The sequence below is a fragment of the Gouania willdenowi genome, chromosome 12 (genome assembly GCF_900634775.1).
Source record: "Gouania willdenowi chromosome 12, fGouWil2.1, whole genome shotgun sequence".
NCBI classification, from domain to species: Eukaryota; Metazoa; Chordata; class Actinopteri; order Blenniiformes; family Gobiesocidae; genus Gouania; species Gouania willdenowi.
In genome coordinates this window covers 32,330,079-32,344,498 of record NC_041055.1, presented here as the reverse complement: position 1 = coordinate 32,344,498, position 14,420 = coordinate 32,330,079, and the positions used below count along the sequence as shown (strand labels likewise).

General features: G+C 34.9%; 1 protein-coding gene across 2 annotated transcripts in view; it reads left to right on the top strand.

The window, feature by feature from the left end:
• The window catches only part of LOC114473023 (protein turtle homolog A-like), a 63,780-nt gene that overhangs the window by 26,991 nt on the left and 22,369 nt on the right, over nucleotides 1-14,420 (top strand). For both annotated transcript variants that reach the window (XM_028462386.1, XM_028462385.1), the window contains exons 5-8: nucleotides 748-896; nucleotides 2,630-2,741; nucleotides 5,429-5,570; nucleotides 11,002-11,147. In XM_028462386.1, coding sequence (XP_028318187.1) covers nucleotides 748-896; nucleotides 2,630-2,741; nucleotides 5,429-5,570; nucleotides 11,002-11,147 — 549 coding nt within the window. The remainder of the gene's footprint in view (nucleotides 1-747; nucleotides 897-2,629; nucleotides 2,742-5,428; nucleotides 5,571-11,001; nucleotides 11,148-14,420) is intronic.

Genomic DNA, 14,420 nt, shown 5'->3' with positions numbered 1-14,420 from the left:
ATAATTAATGCTAATAATAATAATACAATTACATTCTCAATTACTAAAGTTCAATTACAATTAATCACATTTACTGAGCCTGAAATAAAAAACCTTATAAAAGTGAACATTCCTCTTGTGTTAGCTTTCTGTTAGCATCTCTAATGCTAACGGGTCCTAAATCAGCTGTAAAATACAGCAAGAACTAATATTTATCATTTAATTTCTTTAGCATTTGGGTTATTTTATTTATTTATTTATTTTTACTGGAAACACTTCTATATTTAGTTTTGGATAATGAAACCTAATAAAAAACCTGTTAAAACATAATTTTATCGGAGAGCCTTCCCTGATGTTTAGTAACTTTTAACTTATCCTTATGTTAATCTGTTTTTAATCTGTTTTAATGTCTGACCTAAACTTTATATCTTTTATTTTCTAATGTATAGCTGCCTTTGGAAAGCACTTTGTAACATGTGTTCTATAAATAAAGTTTATTAAATTTATTATTAGACACTATTGACACATTTACACCAGTCGTTTATCATTTCTGTTTTTTATGTTCTTCATTAAAACAACAACAATATAATACATATTTTCTGTTGTTATTAAATTAAAATCTCAGAGTCTGTACCTAAAAAAGTACAGCGTTTGGTTCCCATCCCTTATCTTTATACGTCTGGATTAGTCTGTTGTTTTCAGTCTTCAGGGTTTTTTTTCCACAAATGAACAAAACGTGAATCTAACGATGTTGCGTTTCATCCCTAGCCCCGCCCACCTTCACACAGGCTCCGCCCCTACAAATGGAGGCACTTTTTGGAGCAAGTCTAAGTCTGACCTGTGTTGCCAGTGGCAACCCAGCACCAATCATCACCTGGTTGAAAGACGGGAGGGAAATACCAGGAAGTAACGACAAGGTACGTTTTGATCTTCTATTCATTTCTATTCTATTTTATTCATTTCTATGTTGTGCTCACGCTCTTATTGTGAAATTAATATTGAGTGAGTTTATTGACATTCCTGCAGAAAAGCGCTATTTCTTTAATTCTTTTTGGCGTTTGCTTTCAAACCGGTTTCAACCAACCTTGAAAATGTTCCCACTTTACTGTAAGTTTCATAAACGTTCTTTGATAAAAGCAGAATTCTGCTGCGAATGCGTCGTAGATCTGTTATAAAACTGTGCACGTACAGGCAGATGTACTGCCTAAAGGTGAAGAAATGACTCGCTCTTATTTTGAAGTCCCAGTGTTTATATGCTCACATTGGAAACATAAAAACACTTCCATAGTTCACCTAAAGAAGTGGGAAAAAAGAGAAACTTAAAAATGATTTAAAAAAAAAAGATAATAAAAAGGTTAAAAAAAGATGATAAAATACAAAAACTTACATTGAAAAAAATATTGAGACAAAAAATAAAAAAACCCAAAAGTTAAAAAAATAAAACCAAAAAATACAAGAAACTTAAAAATATATACATATAAAAAAACAAAAAGACAAAAAAAACAACAACAGAATGTATAAAAATTACAATTAAACTTAAGTGATGTTTTTAATGGTCAGACTGGAATAAAGCAGGAAAAAAAATAGACTTTCAATAGTGGAAAAAACAGAAATAAAATAATAAAAAAGAAAGAAGTGAGGTGTCCAGTGTCTTTAGTGACTGTAGGAGAGCTTTTACTTTGAAATGGTCCAAAACCTCTATAAAAACCACAAAAAACACACAGGAAACACACACAACGATTTTTAAAACGTGAAATTACAACAAATATACACACAGTGATTTTAAAAACACACAAAACAACAAAATGACAACACACAGACAAAATGAGAGAAAATATACAAAATGACAACAAAATAAACTTAAAATATACAGAATGATATCAAAAATACACCAAATGACTCCAAAAACACAAAAGGGCTCTATAAAAACTTAAAAAACAAGAAAAAAAAAACACTAAATATTTGTTGCAGAATCTTAGTCCAGAATTTGAATGAAGATAAATAAAAGCAGAAAAGAAAAAGAAAAGCACCACAATAAATGTAAAAACACACAAAACAAGAAAAAACACAGGAAATGAGATACGTGAAATTACGACAAATATACACACAATGAATCTAAAACACACACACAACAGAAAAAATGCACAAAATGAGAGAAAAATACACAAAATGATAATACAAATACATGAAATAATCACACAAAATGATGACAAAAAGACACAAGACTACAAAATACATAAAAGAAAATGAAAACTATACTGAATGATATTAAAAATATACCAAATGACTGCAAAACACAAAAGGAGAAAGAAATATGTACAATTATGACACGCATACACACATCGAATTTAAAAACGCACAAAACGACAAAAAAAAAACACAAAATGAGTGGAAAAAAAAAATGTAAAATTACGACAAATATACACACAATGAATGTAGAAACACAAAAACAATAACACAGACAAAATAAGAGAAAAATATGTGAAATTATGACAAATATGCACACAATGACTTTAAACACACTGTGCCTTAGATGGAAACAAACCAAGACGTTAAAATGCTTTAGTGACGTTTGAAAGCTGAACGTGACTATAGGAGACGTTTTACTTTGAAATATTTCACATTGATCCATCCTGTGTGTGTTTATCAGGTGGAAGTGTTGGTTCTACCTGCAGTGACCTCACAGTCAGCTGGACTTTACGTCTGCATCGCCTCCAACTCTGAGGGAAACGTCTCACATACCACCAACGTGAAGGTCAAAGGTCAGTTTGTCTTTTATCTTCAGTCTCTGACACGTCGCGCTTTGACTCCACGTTTCTTTTATCATTTAATATTTAACAGTTTCTACTTCTTGCATCAGCTGCTTTTTAAAAGTCACTTTATCTTCATCGTTTCTCTGTAAACATTGTTTATCTGAATTCTTTGTAGAGAAAAAGTGTTGATTTGAGCTGAAGTCACTTTGAAACACACACGGTGGGCAACTGGTGGTCCGGGGGCCTCGTGTGGCCCTGAGGCAAAATTAGTGCAGCCGTCAAAGTAAAACAGACAACATGACTCCTGCGAAAACATACACAGCACTCAAAAAAAATGCAAAAATAACTGAAAAATACACAGGATGATAAAAATAAATCTAAAAACACACAAAATAACACAAACGAGAAGAAAATATACAAAATGACTCCAAAACACAAAATGCCTTTATAAAAAAACAAACAACAAAAAAATATAGGAAATTATGACAAATATACACACAATGAATTTAATAACACACAAAAATACACAAAAGTAACTGATAAATGTACAGAATACCAAAATAAAACACAAAATATCTCTATAAAACACAAAACAACAAAAATCACAAAACGATAGAAAAATATGCAAAATATAAACAGTAAACTATGACGTACAGTGATTGTTTACAAATGCACACAATGGATTTAAAGATACACAAAACGACAGAAAAATATGTGAAGACACATACACGCAAATTAATTTAAAAACACACATGACAACAAAAATACACGTGAGAAAATGTGTGACACTATGACAAATATATGCACAATAAATAAAAAAAAAACACACAAAACAACACATACAAACGAAATGACAGAAAAATGACATAAAATACACGCAATGAATCACACAAAATGACAATAAAAACACACAACTACAAAATACATAAAGGAATATACCAAAAATACACCAAATTACATGAAATTACTACAAATATACACACAATTAATTTAAAAACATACAAAAATACTCAAAATGAGGGTAAATTATGTGAAATTATGACAAATATATACACAATGATTTTAAAAACACACACAATTACAAAACAAAAACACAAGACTACAAAATACACAAAGAAACTGAAAAATGTACAGAATGATACCAAAACACAAAACAATGACGCTCCAGAACAGACAGAACACTGTGTCACAGGTTTAGGAACAATAACAGCTGAACACACTTCACCTTTAGAACAGTTTCTATTAAAGAACAAACACTGTTCAGAATCTAATCCACTTAACATTGAGCTTTTCTTCATGTTTTCTAAAGATAATTCATGATTTATTTTGAGAACTCATCAAACTGAAAGGAAACGTTCTTCTTTAACATTTATTTCTATTCTGAATCATTCTCTGCTTGGTTGAAATGACTATGAAACATCAGAATATGAGGGTATATGTTGTTTGTAGTGTAAATGTATATATTTAGTGGTTATTGTGTAGCAGTGGCTCAGTTTGTCTGTATTGGGTCACTCTTTTATAGCTGGATGCTAATGTTCGTATTGGCAGAAGCTTTGGTCAGATTTGAATCATTTGGAAGTGGACGTGTTTTTATCGCAGCTCTGGCTGTGTTTGTCCTGGTGTCGCCACGTGAACAGATTAAACTAATCTGATCTGATCAGGTTTAGCTCTGACTAACCTGTAAACTGTCCAATATGACGTGAAATGTAACGGATTATTAGTGATGGTGGATTATGTGCTGAGGAAGGACTGGCATTAAAACAATCTGGATTAAACCGTGAGTTTGTTGGATACAGCTAGCATAATGCTAGCATTAGCATCACAAAATAATTGTTTTTTTTTTTGTCCCGATCCTAAAAAAAATGGAGCGTCACTGATTCCTGTTGTTATTACATCGTATTATTGATTACAAATAAATGCGACATCCTCTGCTAGTGACAGGCTCCGCCCCCTTTAAAGCAGTGGTTCCCAATCTTTTCAGCCCGCGGGGAGAGGTTTTTGGGGTCCATCCATAAAGTCATTAAAATGATGGTCCATTGTTCTATGAATCTGTGATAACCACATTTATTTATTCATCTGAATAATATCCACTGTTATCCAGGAACGTTTATTATTATTATTATTATTATAGTCATCTTAAAGATGGAAATCATGGTTTTAATCACTAATAAAATGGTTCAAAGTGACCAAAAATGGTGGAAAGGTGGTGAAATGGGATTTTAAAATTTTAAAACAGAAATTGGTTAAAAGTTGTAAATTATGGGTAATGGAATATAAAAATGTAAGGGAAATTAGTTTAAACTGACAAATTATGGGGATTAAACTGTGAATATGGTTGAATTGGCAAAAATAATCATGAAATATGGGGTTAAAAGTGACAATAATGGGTCAGCATATGTGACATTAGGTGGAAAAGTGGTGAACGGGTTTATAAGTGCTGAACATGGGAGTAATGTAGCAAAAATACATTACAAGGAGCAAAATATGGCAAGAAAAAGTGAATAGGTTAAAATATGGTGAGTTTGTTGAAAATAAGCAAAAATTGGCTGAATTTGTTCAGAAAATATTCTTAGTTTCTTGAATGCATCTGTTGACCCCTTCCCAGTGTCTCGTGACCCCAAATAGGGTCCTGACCCCAAGGTTGAGAACATCATAATTTTTCTCATCAACTCTTCTGTTTGACTCTCCTCCTGCAGGTCCGCCCGTCATCATCGTCCCCCCGAGAAACACCGCGATCAACATTTCCCAGAATGCACTGCTGCAGTGCCAGGCAGTGGCCGACCCCCCCAACATGACCTACGTTTGGCTGAAAGACGGAGAGAACGTCCACCACACAGAGTGAGTGACACACACAGTAGAGCCAAACAATGGTTTCAGTCTAAAGTCATGAATCTATAATGCTGCCACTCTACATTATTCATGTTCCTCCTGCTGTTGTTTCACCGTTTCATCAAAACAAAGCAGCACCAAAGTCTCTAAACATCTTCTGCTCATTATTCCACCGTAGCGTCAGCGTTCTACAGAAACACAATCATCTGATACTGGAAGCTTTCTTTAGTGTAAATAAACCCCGCCTCTCTGAAGTATACTTCCAAGTTTCCCAAGATGCATCTGGAACCTCCAGCGTTGAAAACATTGTTCACACTGAGGCTAAATATCTGTTGATTCTCCACCTTTACTTTGAAAGTTCTGAAAACATTTGAAGTGAGAAAGTGACCAAATAGAATATCATATTTTAACCTATTTTCATCACTTTTTTTGTCATATTTTTGCTCCTTTTAATGAATTTTTGTTACATTTCTTCCATTTCTGACACTTTTCAATGACTTATCTACACGTTTTTTTCCTGACATGTTCATCACTTATAAACCCTTTCCACCTAATGTTCTCCTATTATTGTCACTTTTAACCTCTTTTCATCATATTTCATGATTATTTTTTTACCAATTTAACCACATTGATGATTTTTCATGGCCACTATTTGTCCGTTTAAACTAATTGTTCCAATATTGACACTTTGAACCCTTTTTGTCACTTTTTCTGCCTGTTTTTTTAGCCACTCTAATTTGCAATTTCTGTGGTTTTGAAAATCCCATTTCACCACCTTTTCCACCATTTTGGTCACATTTTATTTGTGATTAAAACAATAATTTCCATCTTTAAGATGACTATAAACTATACCCCAAATAATGGTAAACTTCCTGGAAAACGGTGGATATTAAGTGCTTGCAGGTTTTTGAGTTAGCATTGGTGTTAGCATTTCTTACGTGATGCTATGTTTATGCTGATATTTGAGCTCAGAACAGTCGTGTGTATCAAAGCTGATTGTTATATTTCCTTTTGTGTGTGAGCTCCATCAAAGGCTCTGTGATGTTTCTGTGTGTTTACCACCCATTGTACAGTAAATATATATATACGCTGCTATAGGCTGCTTTCAGCTGGCAGATGTACTGGTTGAAAGGAACAATGAGATCTTTACTATTGTCTTCTTTCTTTGACCTTGGGGTGTAGGCAGAGTCACAGATGGGCTCTGATCCAAACAACACATTATAACGACAAAACGCACAATGTTCTGCTGCTACCTGAAGGTCAACTTCTCATCAAGTCGTCAGTACACATGAATATAATATTACTAGTAGATATACAGGTATCCTTTAAGGTTAGTGCACGTGTTCATTTGTCATGGCAGTCATTTATCAGAGCTGCTTCATCGCTTCAAGGAAACTCATTGATCAATCTACAAGCTCGCAGTTTAAATCCCAGCTTTTACTTTGAAATCCTTTATTAACACGTGTTGTCATGTTTCCACATGAGTCAAACTCAAGGACCGGGAGCCAAATCCGGGTCTTTAAAATATCTGACAAAGCGTGAATCATTGTGTAAATGATCAAACAGTGTAGTTGTTGATCTATAAACAGGGTTGTAAAGGGGTGTTCAATATCCCGTAGACTTCCACAGAAGCTAATTTTGGCAATATTAAAAAAGTAGAGACTTTTGAGGGTAATTATTTATTGAAACTAAGCAGAAATTGGGAGTAATTTTTAATCAATGTAACATATCCAAACATATATATTGGCATCCATCCAAAATAATACACTTTTAAAAAATACAACATTTCAACAAGTATTCAAGTAGAGTTTCATTGAATTTGTCACAAATTCAATGAAACTACATTATTTGCTGAGGTTGGCAGTTTTCCCATGTTTGTAAAACATGATCGAAGTTATTTTTACTCTCACATTGTTGAAAGAAAACTATTTTTATTTTTTCCAAATCCTGTTCAATCCTCAGATTATTTGACAAAATCTCCACAAAATAAATAAATATTTTCACTCCCTGTCATGTATTGTTTGGATATTATCAGTGCTTTATATACATCAGGTTGATCTTATGGAGTTATAAACAGACCCAAAAACATCTGTGATCGTAGGGGGCAACAGTTCCAACTCTGAGGTTTAGTAGTAGACAATGAAGCAGAGAAGAAGAGCTCTCCTCCCAAAATGACTTCCCTCCTCAGAGTTTGTATGCGTCTCTAACAGTCTGTGATTTAACACAACTGTTTATATCCTCTTTCAGTAAAAAAAGAGCTTTACATCAGCATCTTTAACGTAAGGACTCTTAAGGGACATTAACTCCCCCTTAAAAAGTGTGCAGCTGACGCTCTGGTGATCACAGATTATTGAAGACACACATGCTCTGAGGTGTTTTTGGTGGGAGTCCTTCAGCAGTCCATGATTACTCTCTAACTTCAGCCACCAGAGCATGTCAGCGCACTAATTAAGGGAGCGTAAAGGTCCCTTAGGAGAGCTCTTCTTCTCTGTTTCATCGTCTACTACCAAACCTCAGAATTAGAACTGTCGCTCGCTGCGCTCACAGATTTTTTTAGTCATATCTGTTTTTATCATCTTTCTGTAAACAAAAGAGGTTTACATCGACATCTTAAACTTTTCCTGTTTTTTTTTTTTTTTTTACATCAACCAAAATCAACACAATTTGTTATTTTGACTAAAAAAGTTACTAAATGATCTAAAAATCAGGCTGAATGTTTCACTCCAATAGAAAACAATGGGATGTTTACAGGCAGTGGGGCCGTGTGACATCATCAATCATGTGATTTCAAAATGGAGGAACACAGGCTCTAAAACTGTAAAGTAATCCTATTTTTAAATAGTAATTAAATGAATATTTGATGTATAATAATGTAATTTGTTAGACATAAATCTACTTATAAAGACATTTGGAAGATTTTAGGCTAAACTTGTAAAAACGGAGGAGGATCTGTTTAAGATGGTGTGTGTGCAGCAGAGATGCAGGATTATAGAGTTTAAAATAGTGAGTGTTGTGTTGCTTTCACAGTGTGTGACAGAGTCGTTCCCTCAGGGCCTGAGGAGGAAACCTTTAGACCTTCAGACATTCTTTTCATCCACATCTTCTAAAAGCTTCCAAAGGGAATCTAATCTGCCTTAAAACGCCCTGTGCTAAAAAAGCTGCTGTTGTTTGAGATGATTCATTTCCTAACGGCGAGGAGGAGGAGCTTATCATCACACCCACTGTGTCATCCATTTGACAGCGAACCACTCTAAACCAGTGTTTGAAACCCAGCCTGTTGGGCAGGTGTTAGTCCTACCTGTCCCATTCCATTAGCTCATCACACCCGTCACTGCTCATTTTGTTCATGGCTTTAATGAGGAGAACAGCGACTCTATTCACTTTAAAAATAGACAAGATGTTTTTATTATTGCCAACGTATCAAATAAACCTCCTTTGTTCTGCGTTCTATCCACATCCAAAGCTTGGCATGGAGGAAACATTCCTTTTTCCTCTTTAAGGCAGATTTCTTTAAGGGTTTTAAGATTTTTTTAAGTAAATGAACCCAAAACAAGTTTTTTAACATGTTTATCAGTTTTACACATGCATAATAGGGTTAAACGCTGTCAGTTTGATGATAATCAATTATTTTATTGTCTATTTATTATGTAGAGAACATAATCAGACGAGCAAAGTGAACGACGGCCTGTTGGTGTCACTGTTTAGCCTCAACATTAACCCAGTGAAGAACCTATATTTGATACAAACTTATCCTGTCATATAGCGTTAGGGTACGCTGAGAAACTACATCTAAACTACATTACTGTAACGTTTTACTGTCAGGATGTCCCAGTAACTCAATAAAGTCTCCAGATACAAGTTTGGTCTAAAATCTTCTAAATGTCCTCATTGGTAGATTTATGTGTAACAAAACACATTATTATGCACCATATTCATTTAATTAAACTTTTAAAAATAGGACTACTTTACAGTTTTAGAGCCTGTGTTCCTCCATCTTGAAATCATGTGATTGATGATGTCACATGGCCCCACTGCCTGTAAACATCACATTGTTTTCTAATAGAGTGAAACATTCAGCCTGATTTTTAGATCATTTTACAGTTTTTTCAGTCAAACTAACAACTTGTGCTGCTTATGTTTGCTCTAAAAAAACCAGAAAAGTTAAATATGCCGATGTACACTTCTTTTGTTTACAGAGCTTTGGTAGTAGACAATGAAGCAGAGAAGAAGAGCTCTCTCGAGTAAATCAAGGACTGTTGATAAAGTTATTATTAGGATGATGAGCGTTCCCACTGAAGTATACTTCCAAGTTTTCCGAGATGCATCTGGAACCTCCAGCGTTAAAAACCTTGTTCACACTGAGGCTAAATATCTCTGTTGATTCTCTACCTTTATTTTGAAAGTTCTGAAAACATTTGAAGTGAGAAAGTGACCACGTAGAATATCAACATGTGCTCATTTGATCCATAAAACTCATGGAAACACATTTCACACATTTTCAGAAACCCTCCATTGGTCTACTGAATAAACTTCTGTTAACACGCTCCCAATGCATTATGGGACAGTTGAGTTTGACTAGTATGCCCACCGTGCATACTTAAAAAATGTCCCCATATAGTATACATCCTGATATTTCTCACATATTCAATCTATTCATACTATCTACTGTGAATGCACTACATACTAACTTTAGTGTGAGTACACGATGCTGATACTCTCCACTTTTAAGGCTAAACTTTATTTCTCTTTCTTTTGAAATGTGAATAATTAGGAGCAGCTCAGTTATTTCCATCTTCTCCCACTTAGGAATATTAAGTCAGTGAGTGTATTTATAGACATGTAAAAAGATAATTATACTAAACCAACATGGGACCATAATCTTTGTTATGGTTTGAATTCCATGTTTTAGTTCAAACTTTCCAAAGCCAAAGGCGTCGTGCTCTCAGGGAACCGTAAAACTTGACATTTTCTCCCAGCGATTTCCTCAAACTGTTTGTTTTGTTGGGTAAAGCCTCTGGCTGGGGGCTGAGTGATGCAGAGAGTGTTATATATATATATATTATATATATATATATCTCCACACAGACAGAAGAGCAGCAGCGCTGAGGCTGCAGCGCTGCAGGGAATCTTTGACCTCCTTCATTTCACTCACCGTTAATGTAGAATGATATCAGTAAGTGGAGCTTAAATAACTGCAGCACTTAGCACGTCATGTGACCTGCATGCTAATGATCTCACGTGTCACCTAGTGTGCATGTGTAAGGAGGCGTCCTGGGGTGGTCTCTGGGTTCACAGTGAGTGGGCACTGGTGGGTTTTTCTCTGCGTTCTAAATAAAAGGAGACATTCCTCACCTCCATGTGCTCATAGCGCTGACTAACTCCTACACACAGCATCCTCTACCTCCTCAGCCTGCTCTACTCTCCCCCCCCATCCCCCCAGGGCCTTGAAGTCACGCGTGAGGATCATGGTGGACGGAACGCTGCTCATCACTCGTATCACCCCAGAGGATTCTGGGAATTACACCTGTGTACCAACCAATGGCCTCCTGACGCCTCCTAACGCCTCAGCAAACCTCACCGTGATGCGTACGTGTTGATCATTTTATCACGTGTTGCTGCTTCTTTTCCTGTCTATCACAACAGCTTCATATTTCTCATTTACTTTCTCTTATTTTGAAAACCGCTGCAGTATAATGTTTCCTGGTTGTTTGTGTGTCAGCTAAATCATGTTTTCAATTATCCATGTTCAATTACAATCTAATTACGATTACGTTGACCAACATTTTTCCATTTGCAATTAGTATTTTTTTCTTAAAGTCAATTACAAATACGTTCTCAATTACTAAAGTTTAATTACGATTAATTACAATTACTGAGTCTTTAATAAATAAGCCCATGAAACATAATGTTCCTCTTGTGTTAGCTTTCTGTTAGCATCTCTAATGCTAACGGTCAGTTTGACCAGCTGTAAAATACACTAATAAATATTATCTATCATCTAATTAGTTTCTCATCTCTTTGTTTCCTCGTTAGGCTTCCTAATCAATGATTATATTGGTATTAATACTTTTTTATGTTGGTATAATCCTCGACTTCCCCCTCGAAAATGTTCCTCAAGAGAACTGGCAGTAACTTGATATGAAACAGATTTTAATAATTAACTACATATGTGTCAGATATAGAAATGTAAAGTGATTCCCCAGTTTTGCATTTAATTACATTGTAAATTTCACATTTTATTGAATTTCCATGCTAATTACAATTACAAAGTCAATTATCTCAACCTGATTACAATTAAATCAGCCACAGATTTTTTTCATTAAAATTTTAATTATATCATAATTATAACTAATTACTACACTTTCCGTGATTTACTCTCAGCAACCATAGCGTGTCAGCGCACTGTTTAAGGCAGAGTAAAGGTACCTTAGGAGAGCTCTTCTTCTCTGCTTTATTGTCTACTGGAACTGTCGCTCCGTGCGGTCACAACTGATTTTATCCTCTTTCTGTAAACAAAAGAGGTTTACATCGACATCTTTAACTTTTCCTATTTTTTTAGAGCAGCTGAAAACAACACATGTTATTTTGACTGAAAAATTTACTAAATGATCTAAAAACCTATTAAATGATCTAAAAATCTACTAAATGATCTAAAAATCTACTAAATGATGTAAAAATCTACTAAATGATCTAAAAATCTACTAAATGATGTAAAAATCTACTAAATGATCTAAAAATCAGGCTGAATGTTTCACTCCAATAGAAAACAATGGGATGTTTACAGCCAGTGGGGCCGTGTGACATCATCAATCACATGATTTCAAGATGGAGGAACACAGGCTCTAAAACTGTAAAGTAGTCCTATTTTTAAAAGGTAATAAAATGATTATGGTGCATATTAATGTGTTTTGTTAGACATAGATCTTTTAATATGTACATTTTAAAGGTTTTTGGCCACGTTTGTAGAAGATCTCTTTAAAGCAACAGTACATCTCTTCCGCTGTCAGCTGTTTGCGGGTCATAATCGTGTAATAGGTGTAAATCATATGTTTACGGTGCACAGTGGAGTTAGTTATTCAGAGGAATGCAGCTGATACAAACAGTGGGCGGGTGTTATGATGGTGTTCACCCTGATAATCAGCGTTTTTATATATTTGCTGTTGGTGTGGATGTGAGCGGCTTGGGTTTCTTCACAGTTTGCAGTTGTTTTTACTGAGGTGTTAATGAGGTGGCAGCTCTGAATCAAAGCCCATAGAAATGATTAGAGCTGCTGCTCAGATTCACTCAAAAAACAGAAGACTGAGGTTTTTTTTTAGAGTTCTCTGATTGGTCAGTGAAAGCTGCTCAATAACGATGGGACGGTGACTGAGGGCGACACGTGTTGAGGTCCGGTACTCGACCCCTGAAGCCTCTAAACTATTTTGGGAAATGACGATATTGTCTATATTGAGATACATCTATATTTTTAATAGTATACAATCACACAGTACAAATCACATCATAAGTATTGAATATCATTCATAGAATACAGTCAAACTGTGTTCTTCATTTAAACTCTGCCATATTTCTGAGATTCATATTTCTTACAGTTTATTTTGTATCAAGATACTTCAAGAAACTAAAAATATTCTTTTTTACAATTTGAGCATTTTGTTTATTTTATTTTTTTTTACTATTTTTCTGCAACTACACCAAACTTTCCATATTTTAACCTATTTTTTATAACTTTTTCTTGCCATATTTTTTCTCTTTTTATTGCATTTTGCTACATTACTCCCATTTCTGCCACTTCTCTATCAAATTTCCATGGACACTTATAATTAAGCCTTTCCACCACTTTTCCACCTAATGTTGCTCGTTTTAGGAGTCGCTGCCTTCATTATTTCTCAGAACATGAAAAGCACAGTTAGATGGATTTCTGAGTGCGTTCTAACCCAGACCTTCATCTAAACCATAGCCACATTACAGAACTCACACACATATTGTGCAGCTGTTTGTTATAAATGTGCCTGTGTGGCATTTTTCATCAGCAAATTGAACCCAGAATTGTCTTTCTGGTCAGACTTTATTGAGATAAAAATATCAAGATTTACATCGTGATTTTGAGAAAAAATATAGAGATATGAGTTTTGGTCCAAATATCGTCCAGCCCTAGTGGGAAAAGCAGAGACTCAGGAACACGTCGACTTGAGAGAAACAGAGGAAAAAAAAAACTAAATGAACTTTCTGGAATTACTGTGACCTATGGTTTTTTGCTAAATGTGCTAGTTTAAGTTATAAAGAAAGCACTCCATGCTTCAAATAACAGTATCACAGATTTTAAAACATTTTATAAACGACTTGTTTTAGTGCAGAGCGGTGTATGTTTGTGGATGTGGAATTCCAACATCTGATCAACATACTGGTTTCCTTTGGCCATATATTGTTTTTAGCCAATAAATGGCTACTGAAGCATCTATTCTGATTAGGAGTTTGTGAGAACATGTCGGGTCATCTGATAAACGCTACTGTACGGATAGATATTAACTGTGGATGAATCGCATTAAAACCATTCAAACTGCTTTTAACAACTGTTGCTGTGGGGGCGGGGTTAATCCTTTGTTTGTGCCCCCCCCCCCCCCCCCCCCCCCTCAGCCACAAGGTGATGAAAACTACAGTCATTTTAAAAACCCTCTCCTTTGTTTACTGTGGAGAGGGACAACATTTAAACGGCCGTACCATCCTCAAACACTTAACACTAAATTCCTTGATATTTGTGACCAACTTTTGTTATTTTTAGAGGAATTTTGTGGGATTGTTTTTGAGGAAAAAAGTTATTTTCACAATTTGTGATTAAAACTGACTGCGATCATTTGATAA